Source organism: Podarcis raffonei, chromosome 2 (genome assembly GCF_027172205.1).
Source record: "Podarcis raffonei isolate rPodRaf1 chromosome 2, rPodRaf1.pri, whole genome shotgun sequence".
NCBI classification, from domain to species: domain Eukaryota; kingdom Metazoa; phylum Chordata; class Lepidosauria; order Squamata; family Lacertidae; genus Podarcis; species Podarcis raffonei.
In genome coordinates this window covers 102271279-102285993 of record NC_070603.1, presented here as the reverse complement: position 1 = coordinate 102285993, position 14715 = coordinate 102271279, and the positions used below count along the sequence as shown (strand labels likewise).

The 14715-nt window shown below is 42.1% G+C and overlaps 1 protein-coding gene across 22 annotated transcripts in view; it reads right to left on the bottom strand.

Annotated features, from left to right (window-relative positions):
* Positions 1–14715, bottom strand: part of CADPS (calcium dependent secretion activator) — a 340568-nt gene that overhangs the window by 199937 nt on the left and 125916 nt on the right. For all 22 annotated transcript variants that reach the window (XM_053378320.1, XM_053378321.1, XM_053378327.1 and 19 more), the window contains exon 6: positions 11254–11375. In XM_053378320.1, coding sequence (XP_053234295.1) covers positions 11254–11375 — 122 coding nt within the window. The remainder of the gene's footprint in view (positions 1–11253; positions 11376–14715) is intronic.

Below are 14715 nucleotides of genomic sequence, written 5' to 3'. Positions count from 1 at the left end.
AAAAATACCCTCGCACATAACCTTGCACTGTGTATTTCGATAGCATCTGCTTTCTACAATGCCTAACTCTGCTTACTATTAAAAGCTGCTTATTTGCTGAAGCATTCCCAGACCATATGCTATCAACAAATGTTGGTAACCAAATGCAAACACTAATTTTCATTAGTGTTGTCTTTATGAGAACAGCATTAGTCACAAAGGGAATAAACCAAATGAGGTTAAAGACACGTAGCAAACCTTTGACAACAATGCGGCGCTTATAAACTCATACTTAATAAAGCTGAGAAATGTCCACTTCATTACAGAAATGACAATTTTGCAATTGGATTTAGGGCAAGCTAGATTTTAGGATGATGTCATTAGTTGCCATAGTGATGTTCGGCATAAGGACATAATTCAGGGCCGCTAAAATATCTGCATTCATGCTAAGTGCACAGCTTCTGTTCATAAGAATTTGTGCTTAGCATTCATAAAAAAAAAAGCTTCAGAGAATATCTAGATAGCAAAGTCCTTCCAGAGACAAGAAGCAGAATGTGATTGGCTGGCTTGCTACAAAGCAAAAATCATCCAGACAATGGAATTTACTTTCATTTCTCCCCCTTTTTGCCAAACCTTTGGATTGCTTTTTAGACTGCAGAGAATCGGTGTATGGAAGGATTTAAAAGTGCATAGATTATCTAGTTGGGGAATTCTCAGTCTTTATCTTTGTCAGCTTCTGTCAGTTCTGTGTGTGTGTGTGTGTGTGTGAGAGAGAGAGAGAGAGAGAGAGAGAGAGAGAGAGAGAGAGAGAGGAGCACATATATGAACAAAATCTTCTTGTACATCTACATACACCACCAATGGGCCTTTTTTAGCATAATAAATCTGTGATTGTTATTCACAAGCTCTAGATATCTTCTACTTTGTAGCACTTCTTTTGATGGAATATCTAATATGCCCAATGTTCAACCTGCGATGAGAAAAGTGTGACCAGCCATACAGCTTCCAGGGCTCTTGAGAACTGCTGTGTGGCATGAGGTTGTTGAGTGTCTAAGACCCTTTCCGGGTCCATGTGTGTCTTCATTAGTGGCTCGTGATGAAAGCCCATAAATCTGGTGCCATTTTGACACCTTGTTTGATTTAATTTTGTTTCTTATACGTAGCCCTCTAAATAAGAGGTGCCTCTGGTTTATTTTGCAAGTCTGGTTCCAACTGAATTAGTGTAGGGAATCAACTCAGATAGAGATTCTAAGCATATTCAGCTGAAGATGAAAAAATTAATAGTATATATAGCTGTGGGATATTGATAGCAATAGCTTTTTTTAAAAAGAGGGATATTCAATTAGAGGTATTTAACAGAGTTCCCAATATTACTTTTGGTGAATTTGCAAATTGGCTACACCAGGTGTTATGCTCTACCAACTGCACTGGCTCCCGGTGGAGTACAGGGTCAGGTTTAAGGTGCTGGTTTTGACCTTTAAAGCCCTACGCGACCTAGGACCATCGTACCTATGGGACTGCCTCTCCTGGTATACCCCGCAGAGGACCTTAAGGTCCACAAATGACAACATTTTGGAGGTCCCAAGTTGCAAGGTGGTTAGATTGGTCTCAACTAGGACCAGGGCCTTTTCAGTACTGGCCCTGACTTGGTGGAATGCTCTGTCACAAGAGACCAGGGCCCTGCGGGACTTGACATCTTTCTGCAGGGCCTGCAAGACAGAGCTGTTCCGTCTGGCCTTTGGTTTGGACTCAGTCTGACCCTTATGTTTCCCTCCCCTTATGGTTTTGATCTATGGGCTACTATTAAAATGAGGTTGCATTTTAAATTGTATTTTAACCCGTATTTTAATAAATTGGTTCCCCCGCCGTTATGTTTTTATTGTAATTTTACTGGTGTTAGCCACCCTGAGCCCAGCTCTGGCTGGGAAGTGTGGGGTATAAATAAAAAATTATTATTATTATTATTATTGTCTTTTAAAAGTGCATCAATGATTTCTATACGTAATTTCAGAATTGGCTTGTGCAGCTTAGTCTTGCCATGGCCTCTTCTATCTTCTATTCATTCATTCCACCGCTCACCTTTCTGGTGAAATGTGTATCACCATCTACATGAGAACAGAAGAAAAACCTGTTGGGTCAGGCCACTAGCCCATCTAGTCCAGCATTCTGCTCTTACAATGGCCGGCCAGATATCTTGGAAAGCCAGAAAACTGATCCCAAGTACAAGAGGACTCTCCCCTCCTGCAGTTTCTGATATTAATATTTCCTCCAGCTGTGGAGACAGAGCATAGCCACCATGGCTGGTAGCCTATGATATCCCTCTCCACCATGAAGTTGTCTAATCCAGTGTTGAAGCCATTTTATATCACCAAGTTGCTGAATCAAATGCCATATGAGAAATGGAGTCCTGGGATTTGATAAGATGAGAGATACGGGGAGGAATGGGGGGGGGGGGGGAACCCAACAATACAGAAACCGAAAGCCAAACCCCAGAATGCCTTTACTGGAGTATCTAATAAAGACTTCAAATAATTCTTCCCATAGCAGAGTTGTATAATCAGGGACAGGATAGTGGTGGAAGAAGCAAATCTAATGTCCATCATGGTTTGCTAGACAATGCCTGCTTTAGGCCTCATTTGTGCTTAACTGTGCTATGTTTATCTCTAGCTGCTTCCTTGCTCCCATACCAATTAGTTGCCTGCCTTATCTTGAAGGAACGTCTACAGAAGTTGAAAGAACGGTGACCTTTAAAGTGAAGAAATTGAAGTGTCTTGGTATATAACTCATTTCCAGCTTAACTGCTTGCTGAAGTGTGGTGCACACAAAGGCACACACACGCACACTCAGGAGTGCTGCGCATCGATAGTGGTCCCCACTGAATCATGCCATGTTGCTCCTCAGCGACTAGATGGCATCAGAGAGCTGCAGACGGGGATCTGGCGCGGTCCTCTCACCCCAAAACTAGCCATGGCCTCTCGTGAATTTCTTGATGGTCAGATTTTGCTGCAGGAACACTTCCCACAGCACGGAGGAGACATCACAAGCAACATCGATCACTTTGTCCAAAGGAAACAAAGTGTATGTAATTTAGTGTGCTTTGCTTGGTTCTTTGCAATTCAGAATTCAGGTTTGATGTTTGCTTTGGAAAGGGTTCGGGTTTGAAAACAGAATTGCAATAATGATGGGAGGGGGTTAGAATTTTATGGGCACCCCCCTTTAAAAATAAAGTAACTCCTTTTAGCTGCAGAGTAATGATGCCTTCCCCAGTAAATACTTTCCCACCTGCTCACCACCCCATTCATTACAGTGCATATAGACATTCCTTGCATGTATCAATCCGTCTCACCATTGGAATTAATGGGACGTACCATAGACTCACTGGAATTCCATGTGTGCATTGAAGCACCTGTAGGGTGGGTATGGTTATTGGCCAAATTCAAAATGATGGGCAATGAACGTTTTCAAATGACAACTCATTAGGCATCGGTCGTCAGATAAAATACTGTAAGTGTTTTGAATGCTATTATGTTCAAAGAGGTTTTAAATTCTGTTGATGAAGAAATCACATGGGGGCTGAAAATTTCCCCTTCCTCTTTTTTATTGTTATCAATAGTTTACTAGGGTTTGCATATTATTACAGTAAAGCAGTAGAGTTCTTAGTAGCCCCCCCATTCCTCTCCTCCCCTCTGCCCCCATGACCTATTTAGTTACAGCATTTTTATTTCTGATTCAGGTACGTAGCCGTGTTGGTCTGACGCAGTCGAAATATAATTTTTTTTTAAAAAATTGTCCAGTAGCACCTTAGAGACCAACTAAGTTTGTTCTGGGTATAAGCTTTCATGTGCATGCACACTTCTTCAGATACACTGAAACAGAAGTCACCAGACCCTTATATATATGGACATAAATCTGACATCAGAAATCACAAGACAGAGAAGCCAGTAGGAGAACACTTCAGTCCCCCAGGACATTCAATACAGGATCTCAAAGCAGCTGTCTTATTACAAAAGAATTGCAGAAACAGAACTGAAAGAGAAGTTGCTGAATTACAACTTATCACTAAACTGAAAACTATGGAGAGACCTGGTCTGAATAGAGATATTGGATTCCTGACTCATTACATATGCTAATCATCTGCATACTAGCCCTTGCTTTTTCCTGTAGGACTAATTGAAGTCATTAACAGTAGTCAACAGGTTTACCATACCCATTGAGCCAATCACCCATCTCCTACTACCCTTCTGATGAATACCCCACCCCACCCTCTCATTATATATAAGGGTCTGGTGACTTCTGTTTAAGTGTATCTGAAGAAGTGTGCATGCACACAAAAGCTTATACCAAGAACAAACTTAGTTGGTCTCTAAGGTGCTACTGGACAATTTATTTATTTATTTATTTATTTATTTATTTATTTATTTATTATTTCAGATGTTCAATTGTTTAGTGTGCTATACAGCAGGCAGTTTCATGCTTAGAAAGAGTTTAGATAGATGAATGTCACTGCTATGTTGGGGTTGCAGATTAACAACTGTTAAACTGGAGGTGGTTTCATCCCTGCACCCCACGTCATAGCAAAGATGAATTTTGCAAAACACACCAGACATCGCCTGTTCTACGCCTTTCATTCCAACAAAGTGTTGACCGTGTGACCTTTAAAATGCAGACATTGCTACGTCGTGAGCATTGCCGTTCGTATTTCAACACAAGCTCTCACACAGAAACTCTTCTGTCTGAGCTAGAGAAACATGCTAGAAAGCCAAGAAGTCAGGTGTGAATTCTGTAGGCTGAAGATTGTAAACTTTTAAAATTACCGCATCTACACCCACGTATAGTAGCGACTCTGAGGAAGTAACTGGGAACCGTTTAACATATTTTGGCCTTACTAACATTCACCACTAAGAAACAGTATGTCCTAACCCTGAATGAGCTCAAAGGCTTATTTAATCTGAAAGGTAGCTGGTTCATGCACCACAGCTAGTTAACCAGCTAGTTTGCAGTGGTTTCAAATGGTGTTCCTAAGATACGAAATTAAAAGACGCCTGCTTCTTGGGAGAAAAGCAATGACAAACCTAGACAGCATCTTAAAAAGCAGAGACATCACCTTGCCAACAAAGGTGCATATAGTTAAAGCTATGGTTTTCCCAGTAGTGATGTATGGAAGTGAGAGCTGGACCATAAAGAAGACTGATCGCCGAAGAATTGATGCTTTTGAATTATGGTGCTGGAGGAGACTCTTGAGAGTCCCATGGACTGCAAGAAGATCAAACCTATCCATTCTGAAGGAAATCAGCCCTGAGTGCTCACTGGAAGGACAGATCGTGAAGCTGAGGCTCCAATACTTTGGCTACCTCATGAGAAGAGAAGACTCCCTGGAAAAGACTCTGATGTTGGGAAAGATGGAGGACACAAGGAGAAGGGGACGACAGAGGACGAGATGGTTGGATAGTGTTCTCGAAGCTACCAGCATGAGTTTGACCAAACTGTGGGAGGCAGTGGAAGACAGGAGTGCCTGGCGTGCTCTGGTCCATGGGGTCACGAAGAGTCGGACAAGACTAAATGACTAAACAACAACAACAACAAGATACTGTATTTGGGCTTCAATGATTCTTCAATAAGAAGACAAATAATTTTGAACAGTCTTTGCTGAAAGACAGTTCGTTCATCACAGTCAACCATCCTGTGTTCTTTCTGTTGCCTGTGTTAAAGGACATTGAAATCATATGCTGAAGTTGAATCTTCCTTCAATACTGATGATGGGACAATGCCCTCCATGGCACCTCAGGGCAGCAGGCTAGCTCAGGGGCCTCTGTGAGAACAGAGGGATTCCCTGCTCCTGTGATTTTAATTTGTTTTAAATGCTTTTAACTGCATGGAATCTGCTGGTGAATGGCATGTAATTAATTAATTAATTAATTGACTAGATGGGTCTTCGGCCTGATCCAGCAGGCTTTTCTTATGTTATTGGATGGAAGTGAATCTACAAGGGACTCAATAAAGTTTCCTCTCATGGTTACAAGTGATGGCTCAAAAACTAAAGATAAAATTCATTATCGGGTTTGTTTCTTTGGGCGTGTGAGCGAACAGCGATAAGCGATAAGCGGTCTCTGAGATGTTGGAGGAGGCCGACTTAGCATCTCTAGAAACCTAAGCACAGCAGTGGAAGCACAGCTGTTGAATACAAACCTGTTTCTCAAGGACATTTATTGCCCTCTGCAAATGGAAAGATGAAGATGTGGGGGAAATAAACCTCCTTGACTCCAGTGGGACTTACTTCCAAGTAAGCAAGTATAGGACTGCAGCCCTAATCTCTGAGGAACAGGTGCAATTCTGATGCCGGGAGCAATTCTGATGACATGGCAGGGTCTTCCCCCTGTGAGATCACTTGAAAATGAGGCTATTTTTTTTTCTTGTTTCCTTTGAAAAACAGGGCAATGTAAATGTTGGGCAGGTTCCTGGCTTCAAACTGTCAGGGCTTTCCTTTAGGGAGCGCTGGCAATTAGATGCTTACTCAGTCCCACCATGGCAGAACACATTTCATCTTGTTTTTATGTGGAGCTGTTCAGCTGCTTCTCTAATTCACAATAAGCAAAAAGTCACAACAAATTCAAAGCTGAAAGGTGGAAATGTGATCAGCTAATCTCAATCAAAAGCCGCACGAACAGATTGCCAATAGACGTTCTGATCAAACATGAAGAAAGGGGGCGGGGGAATCTTTTCCCCAGGAGGGGAATAAATTGGAAATAAACATCAGAAGAGGGTTAAAAAAACACCTTAATTAACAGGACATCAAAGCATGCAGTGTGCTTCTTGTCCAATGAACAAATAATGAATAATGTCAACATTCAGGGTTTGATCTGAGTCAGGACTAAAAGCAGTTTATGCCTAGCCTCCAGATGCAACAGGGATAAGGTGGCAGAGTTCTGAGTCTGGCAGAGGATTACTTTTGAATGCTTGAATCATCATCATCATCGTCATCATCATCATCATCATAACCCACCAATCTGGGCAGCTTACAGTACATATAAAAACATAGTAAAATGTCAAGCATTTAAAATTTCCTGATACAGGGCTGCCTTCAGATGTCTTCTAAAAAATGAGAAACCCTCCCTGCATGAAAAAAAAACCCTACACAGCAAGAAGTGGCCTGAGCTAAGGCCTGCACTAAGTTCCTTAACTGAATGGAAATCTTTACAAAGCAACATTTCAAAATGTCATATCCCAAATGCCTAATTTTAACTGTAAACTCAGCCAGTAGAGCATGAGGCACTTAATCCCAGGGTTGTGGGTTCGAACCCCACATTTGGTAAATAATAATAATAATAATAATAATAATAATAATAATAATAATACACGCCCATTCGGCTGAGTTGCTCTAGCCATTCTGCATTGCAGGTGGTTGGACTATATGACCCACACGGTCCTTTCCAACTTTACAATTTTATGATTCTATAATCCTAAAGTCGATCTATTTTCACTGGTAGTGCAAAAAAACAAAGCAAACGAGAAAGCTTGCAAGTACTTCAAATTATTAAGGGGATGAAAGAACACCTTGTCACAGGTTGTTTTTAAGAACATCACCCAAAAGCTTCCATTTATGGCTGCTTTAGGGACAGGGTTCTCTTCAGTACGAAAAAGGACTGGCACTTGATCCTCGACTTTGTGAGGTCATGGAAGCTACAAGTTACTATAATTTTTATCCAATTTCTCCCCGCACCCAGGAATAACTGCTACAAAAGGCTGCTCAGTTCACTTCCAGACAGCCTGCTTATTGAGTGTTCATTCTGACATGCTTGCAAGGAGGTTAATATGATGTTTCGTCATGCAGATGTTACCCGACGTTTTCCAATGTGTTTCCTCCAGCACTTTCTTTATTGCAAAAAGTCTGATTTGGGGGCGGGGGTTTGTTGCATAAGAGCACTAAAATCAGCTGAATGGTCTGACCTGTATTTGGTGACAAGTGATTGAATCCCACCTGAAAGTAGTGGCAGTCCAGAAGTGCTGTCAGTCTCAGACATTTGACTGACAGGGGAAGAAATAAAGGCAATAAAATGTGTTTAGTGAAGGAGAGGTGACAGAATACATCACGGAGATCTTATGAGGGCCGTAAGGAAATTGGTGCTGCTTTGAACCTCCATCTCTCCACCCTCAAAAAAATCTACATTTGGTTGATTCGGAATGTGGAACAATTTTTAATGGTGTTTTAGGATAAATGCCTGAATTTAGCAGCTCTATATTTGAGCTGGGGATGCGGGTGGCGCTGTGGGTTAAACCACAGAGCCTAGGGCTTGCCGATCAGAAGGTCGGTGGTTCGAATCCCCGCGACAGGGTGAGCTCCCATTGCTCGGTCCCTGCTCCTGCCAACCTAGCATTTTGAAAGCATGTCAAAGTGCAAGTAGATAAATAGGTACCACTCCGGAGGAAAGGTAAACGGCGTTTCCGTGCGCTGCTCTGGTTCGCCAGAAGCGGCTTAGTCATGCTGGCCACATGACCCGGAAGCTGTACGCTGGCTCCCTCAGCCAATAAAGCGAGATGAGCACCGCAACCCCACCGACTGGACCTAAAGGTCAGGGGTCCCTTTACCTTTACCTTTATATTTGAGCTATCAAATGGAACTCGTAGTGTTCTCTTTCCCCACCCCGCAGAACCATCAAGCTGCTGTGAGTCAGTGAATAAACATGTGTATTTTAAGCTTTCATATAGCATCGGGGTACAAAAGAACTAAATATGGCAAGATAGATTGGTGTGACAGGTCTGCTGCCTTTGAGAGGAAGAATGGGATAGAAATTTAATGAATGAATGAGTGAATGAATGAATAACCAAATGAGGATGCCTCTATCACAAGAAGACACAATGTTAGTTGAAGTCAGCCTGAAAGCAATGAAAATTTCTCGTTGCAAAACAAATAATTATTGAAGTATATCACATGTTTTTTTCACAGAAGGACTTTGAATTCCTGGAAACTTAATATTCAATGCACATTCCATATTTTTGCACCTTTCAGTGGCAGTGCTAAAGCAAATCGGGATGCACAAGGAACAGCACTGGCTTAAAAGCTTGTCTAGACAGATGCGCTATTGATTGACAGCCTAAATGACAACTAGGATTTAGGTGAAGGACTCTGAGGTTGTTGTTTAAAATATACCTGCACCTGGTATATTAGAGAAGGGAAAAGGAATGATGGCAAAATCTGATATGAAAGACAATGACCGAGTTGGAAACTGCTCATTATGCTTTGCAATACATGTAAGCAGCCTGACAGATTTACAGTGGATCAGAGCAGCTCTTTGGGGACACTGGTAAAGATAGAACATCCCTGGATATTGCAACAATAATGGCTTGCTGCTTGTACTTTCAGAAACAAATATATATAGAGAGAGGGGGCAGGGAGGGAGGGAGAAATCAAAACTGCATCATGAAAAGTGAATCTAGAAGACTATCTGGCCACTTCTATTATACAGATATTTTTTTTTAATAAAAACATTTTCAAGAAGTGGTCATCTTAATGTATACAGTGGTACCTCGGGTTAAGTACTTAATTCATTCCGGAGGTCTGTACTTAACCTGAAACTGTTCTTAACCTAAGGCACCACTTTAACTAATGGGGCCTCCTGCTGCCGCCGCACCACCGGAACACAATTTCTGTTCTTACCCTGAAGCAAAGTTCTTAACCTGAAGCATTATTTCTGGGTTAGCGGAGTCTGTAACCTGAAGCGTATGTAACCTGAAGCGTATGTAACCTGAGGTAACACTGTATCTTTAGATTTCGGACAAAGAAAGAACATGGTGCCTTTTCCTGTAATTGTTCCATGCCTAGGCACATATATCTATGTGCGGGTGTGCATTCAATTGAAAGTTATTAAATGTAAAATGTAATTAAATGGGGGTAAATGTAATGTAAGCCTGATCAAACAGGTAGCTGTTACAAGAAGGCTTAGTCATAAGATTTAGGAGGGAAAGGTGATTTTTAGCTTTTGTATTATGATTGCATACAGTTTGTGTTTTCCAGATGAATACTTATGGAGGGCGCAGAAAAAGGGTGACTGAGAAATTACCATTTACTTTCTAAGAATTCAGTTTTGGAGAGAAAACATCATTGTTAAAAGGCAGTTCCCTCTCCCCAAGCTTCTGACTCTGTTTGGGACCATTACGTTGGCAATACTCACATCCATATCGTGGAGTAGCATTTTACATGCTTTCTCCATATAATGGCATTCTCTCCATGTGATGGAGATCCCTGGAACCATGGCTCTGGAGCACATCAAAGGGAAAGCTAGTGATTTTCAATCACTATATGTCTCCCTGCCAAAAGGAAGGCTCTACCCACAGATTTGTGCAAGCTGCCTGAAAGTTCCAGCAGTTCCATCTGGCTACATACTGAATAAGATGGATTCTTGACTGAATTTCCACGTATCTCTCAGCACATGAGCGAGCGAGTGGCTCCCATATCTACAAAATGCACCCTAAACCAACCTAGAGTACCGAAAGAGGCTGGAAGAAATAGCACATGTTACACCAGGGGTCAGCAAACTTTTTCAGCAGGGGGCCAGTCCACTATCCCTCAGACCATGTGGTGGGCCGGACTAGATTTTGAAAAATATATATGAAATATATAACCCAGGGATGCATTTTAAATAAAAGCACACATTCTACTCATGTGGAAACACCAGGCAGGTCCCACAAATTTCCCAGAGATGCATTTTAAATAAAAGGACACATTCTACTCATGTAAAACCATGCTGATTCCCGGACCATCTGCAGGCCGGATTTAGAAGGCGATTGGGCTGGATCTGGCCCCCAGGCCTTAGTTTGCCTACCCATGTGTTACACCATACATGGGAATGTTCAGGTAACACTGAAACAAGCATCCTTACAGAACAGAATATAGAATCAGCAAGACTTTGTGCTCCTTTTTAGTCTCCCGGTTTTCATTTCAGTAAATCTATCCAGCTTATACTTAAAATTAAGTGCTTATGATATGTCTCGCTAACATTCAACGGGACGAAAGAAAATGCTACAAGCCCTTACTAACTCATGGCTTAGGAGCTGTTAATTCATTGTCGAGAGATGATCTCATATGGAAAGGTATATTTCCACACATGTCATCATCATCATCATCATGGCTAACAGGAAGGGAAGATGGGAATTTCCCCCCAGCAACTTCTGGAAGACCAGACATTCCTCACCGCCTTGTGCAGAAGGAAGAAGAGAACTCACTGTGTGTGTTTTTCCTGCTAGGCTGGAGAAAGAAAATGGAGGTAAAGAAAAACTTACGTTGGCTTTGATGCCTCGGCTTGATCCGTCTGTAGCTTTTCTCCCCCTTCCACTTCCATAGTGCAATATACAATGCGGTTGGGTGCTAAGGATTTGAGACCTTGGACTTCCATGATGACAACCTATTAAAAGAAAAAAGAAGAAAACCTCTCTGGATGACGTTCTCCACTCAGCAATCAGGTCTGGAAACAATGTTTTGAAGACATTTCTATGACGCTTTAGTTATTGTTTATGACATTTCTGAGATAGTGTGAGCCTGAGAATCTGCTGGTGAGGAACGTAGGGGACAGACCTAAGAGGCTGGACGTGTCAAAAATAGGTAAGTGAAGTAATGAAAATGAAACAACAGCTCTACATTGATTAATTGCGAATTGATGAATTACTGACAGTCAGCAAACAACCCCCCCAAAACATTAATTAAAATGAATTATCTCCAAGTTCTTAAATGCAGGAGAATTGTTTCCTTTAAAAAAAATAAAATAAATGGGGCAGAGGATTTGAGCAATCAGATCACGAGGTATCCTGCTTCTAGTGGCCAGGCAGTTCAAGGTGTGGGAAGATGGGTTGATGATGTGGAGTCGATTCACACAACCACTGCTAGTTGAAATTCCTTTTCAACTTGGCTCTCTGCACATGCCCAGAAAGTTGTACGCAACAGCTGCTGCCACCCACACCCTTAATCTTTTTTTTTTTGGCAGGCTGCACATGACTGGCTAGTGACAGGCAGGAAGTTCATGTGTTCGGGAGCTTCAAGCAGCTGCTGTAGGCGCCATGGTCATGTGAATTGTCCAAAACTGCATGGTGCAATGCCTTCACATTATATCTTCCTGACAATCTCTTTGCTGACCACCCAGACGTGCCCTCTAATAGTAAGTGTGCCGTCAAAAGCCATTTTCCAATGTCTCACTGCATCACTCAAGGTTTCAATAGTTTTTGCTTGTGCTTAAGTTCTGATTGATCACCACACATGGATTTAGGATACAATTCTCCTAAAGTCACAACTGGCTAGTGGGGCATGGATCACTTGTGAGGCATGAGTCACTGAACACAGAACGATAGTTCTGTAAGCATATGACTGTGATGTGTCTCATCTCTGCCTGTGGCATGTTCTGATGCTGCCATCTCCTCCCCGCTCCTTACCAGACCAAATTACATACAGTGGTACCTTGGGTTAAGAACTTAATTCGTTCTGGAGGTCCGTTCTTAACCTGAAACTGTTCTTAACCTGAAGCACCACTTTAGCTAATGGGGCCTCCCGCTGCTGCCGCGCCGCCGAAGCACAATTTCTGTTCTCATCCTGAACAGAAGTTCTTAACCCGAGGTACTATTTCTGGGTTAGCAGAGTCTGTAACCTGAAGCGTATGTAACCCGTGGTACCACTGTACAGAAAAAGCAGTGCAGGAAAGTCCTCTATACCTGCTTCAGCACCCCAATGGTGCTTTCCGCTTTCAAAGCCGAACTCCATAATTAAGTAGTGGAACAATCAGCAGCATCTTCACTGGGAACTGGGCACAGTGTTGTATAACCCAAGGTTGCATTCAGCGTTGGAGTAGAAGGGCATCCTATTGGTTTTGCACCCTATGGCACGGACAGTTCAGGAAGAGAGGCTAACATGCATGTGGGTTCATGAATGAGTATTGCCAGGCAACGGATGTCTCCTTGTGTCTATTAATCTAGGTTAATGGATTTTTGTGCGACTGTTTTTGGAAAGAAGCTGGAGCATGTCAGAGAGCTGGGAGAGTAGAGTAGCTTAACCACCCTTGGCTGTGAGACCACCCTTCATGTTACACCGCAAAAAACACACAATTACTATTCAATTCAGGTGAACTGTACATTTCAAAGTATATGTGTGAAGATAAATTGTACAACTTGTACCCGCTGCAATTTTTAATGCTTAGAAATCAAGGTTTCCTGCAAAATGTAGGTGACACCTCTAATTAGCAATGATCAAATGCAAAGAACACAGGGAAAGAAGATTTAGTAATTCAGACACCAGGATAAAAAAAAAAGCTGTGAAACAACTCTAATGAATATTAAAATACCTCCTCCCAGAAGATCTATTTTTGATCCAAACAAATAAAAAAAAATTCCCCTGCAATATGCACAGCAAAGTTTGCTGTTGACTGAAATGAAGAGATGGGGAAAACATATATGGAATGCAAACAAATAAGCCTTTTTCAGGTTGGGGAAGGCCTGTAGATCAGTGGTAGAGCATCTATCAAAAGTTCCAGCTTCAATCCCTGACATTTCCAGGCAGGGCTGGGAATGTCCCTCATCTGAAACCCTGAAGAGCTACTGCCAGCCAATGTAATTGCACAGCACACGGCAGCACCCTATGTTCCTATGCATATGGTCCTATTAATATGACACTTGAACAATGTGGGAATTTCCATAGCAGGGCTTCTTACCATTCTGCTGCTAATATTCCAAGGGAGACAATTGTGTGGGCAGACTGATTCATGCGGTCATTTCCCATAGCATGAGCAATGTTGACGTGGGGAATAACAACCAGAGTCTGGCCGCCCATGCAATCGCTTTCCTTCCTGAGTTACTAGGCCAGCATGGGAAGCAATCAAATCTTAGAAGCACCCACACTGTTCAGGTAAGGTTTGAATTACGCCTTTACAGTGTGGGATGTGATACATAAGTAGCAGTCAAGTACAACATTCCTCGTTTTCCTAGAGTGGACATGCGAGGGAATGTTTGGTCCAGCCAGTCGAAAACTTCCTGTTTCCTTCTGGCTGGGACATACTTCCTTTGCATGTGACTAGAGGTGGGCGTGACCTTACCTATCCAGGTAACTAAAGGACAAGGCACACAACACCCTTTCTCTTTGACTTCCTCCATCGCTGGAGCAGCAGCTTTTAGCTAGAAATGCTCTGTTGGCTCTCAGCCAACAGAGAACACTGGGACTATCTCCATATGGGATCCACATGTACATACTTTGTAACTAAGTCTGCCTTCAGGGATCCAACTGTGAACTGATGATGTGAGTCTACTTCTTTTATATACTTTACACAAGATTGTGGCGTGTTTATTCTTTTAAGAGGGATATAAGGGAACTTACCAGGAATCTAATATTGAGAGGTTTAAACAAGCCTGCAACCAGCTATCCACTGTGCATTTAAAAGGGGAATGTAAATTCTGCTAAATTATAGAACTTGCTAGCGCAATTTAGGAAGGATATTAATAAACAATATATCCTCTCCTGCCTCCCTGACTATTCCCACATATAGTCATTACAACAAATAAGGGACTATTATATTAAAAAGTCATGTTCCTTTTCTCTTTTTTTAACAAATCCCATGTCTTGGCACCATTAGAGTGCACAGTTCCCCACCACTGGCTGCTGCTCCTGGCAAACACGAAAAAGCACATCAAATTGACATAAGTGTGCTGAACTATAGGTTAAGGAGCATGCAACTCAACGCCGGGCTGTCTTTTTCACTTTGTAGCATTTAG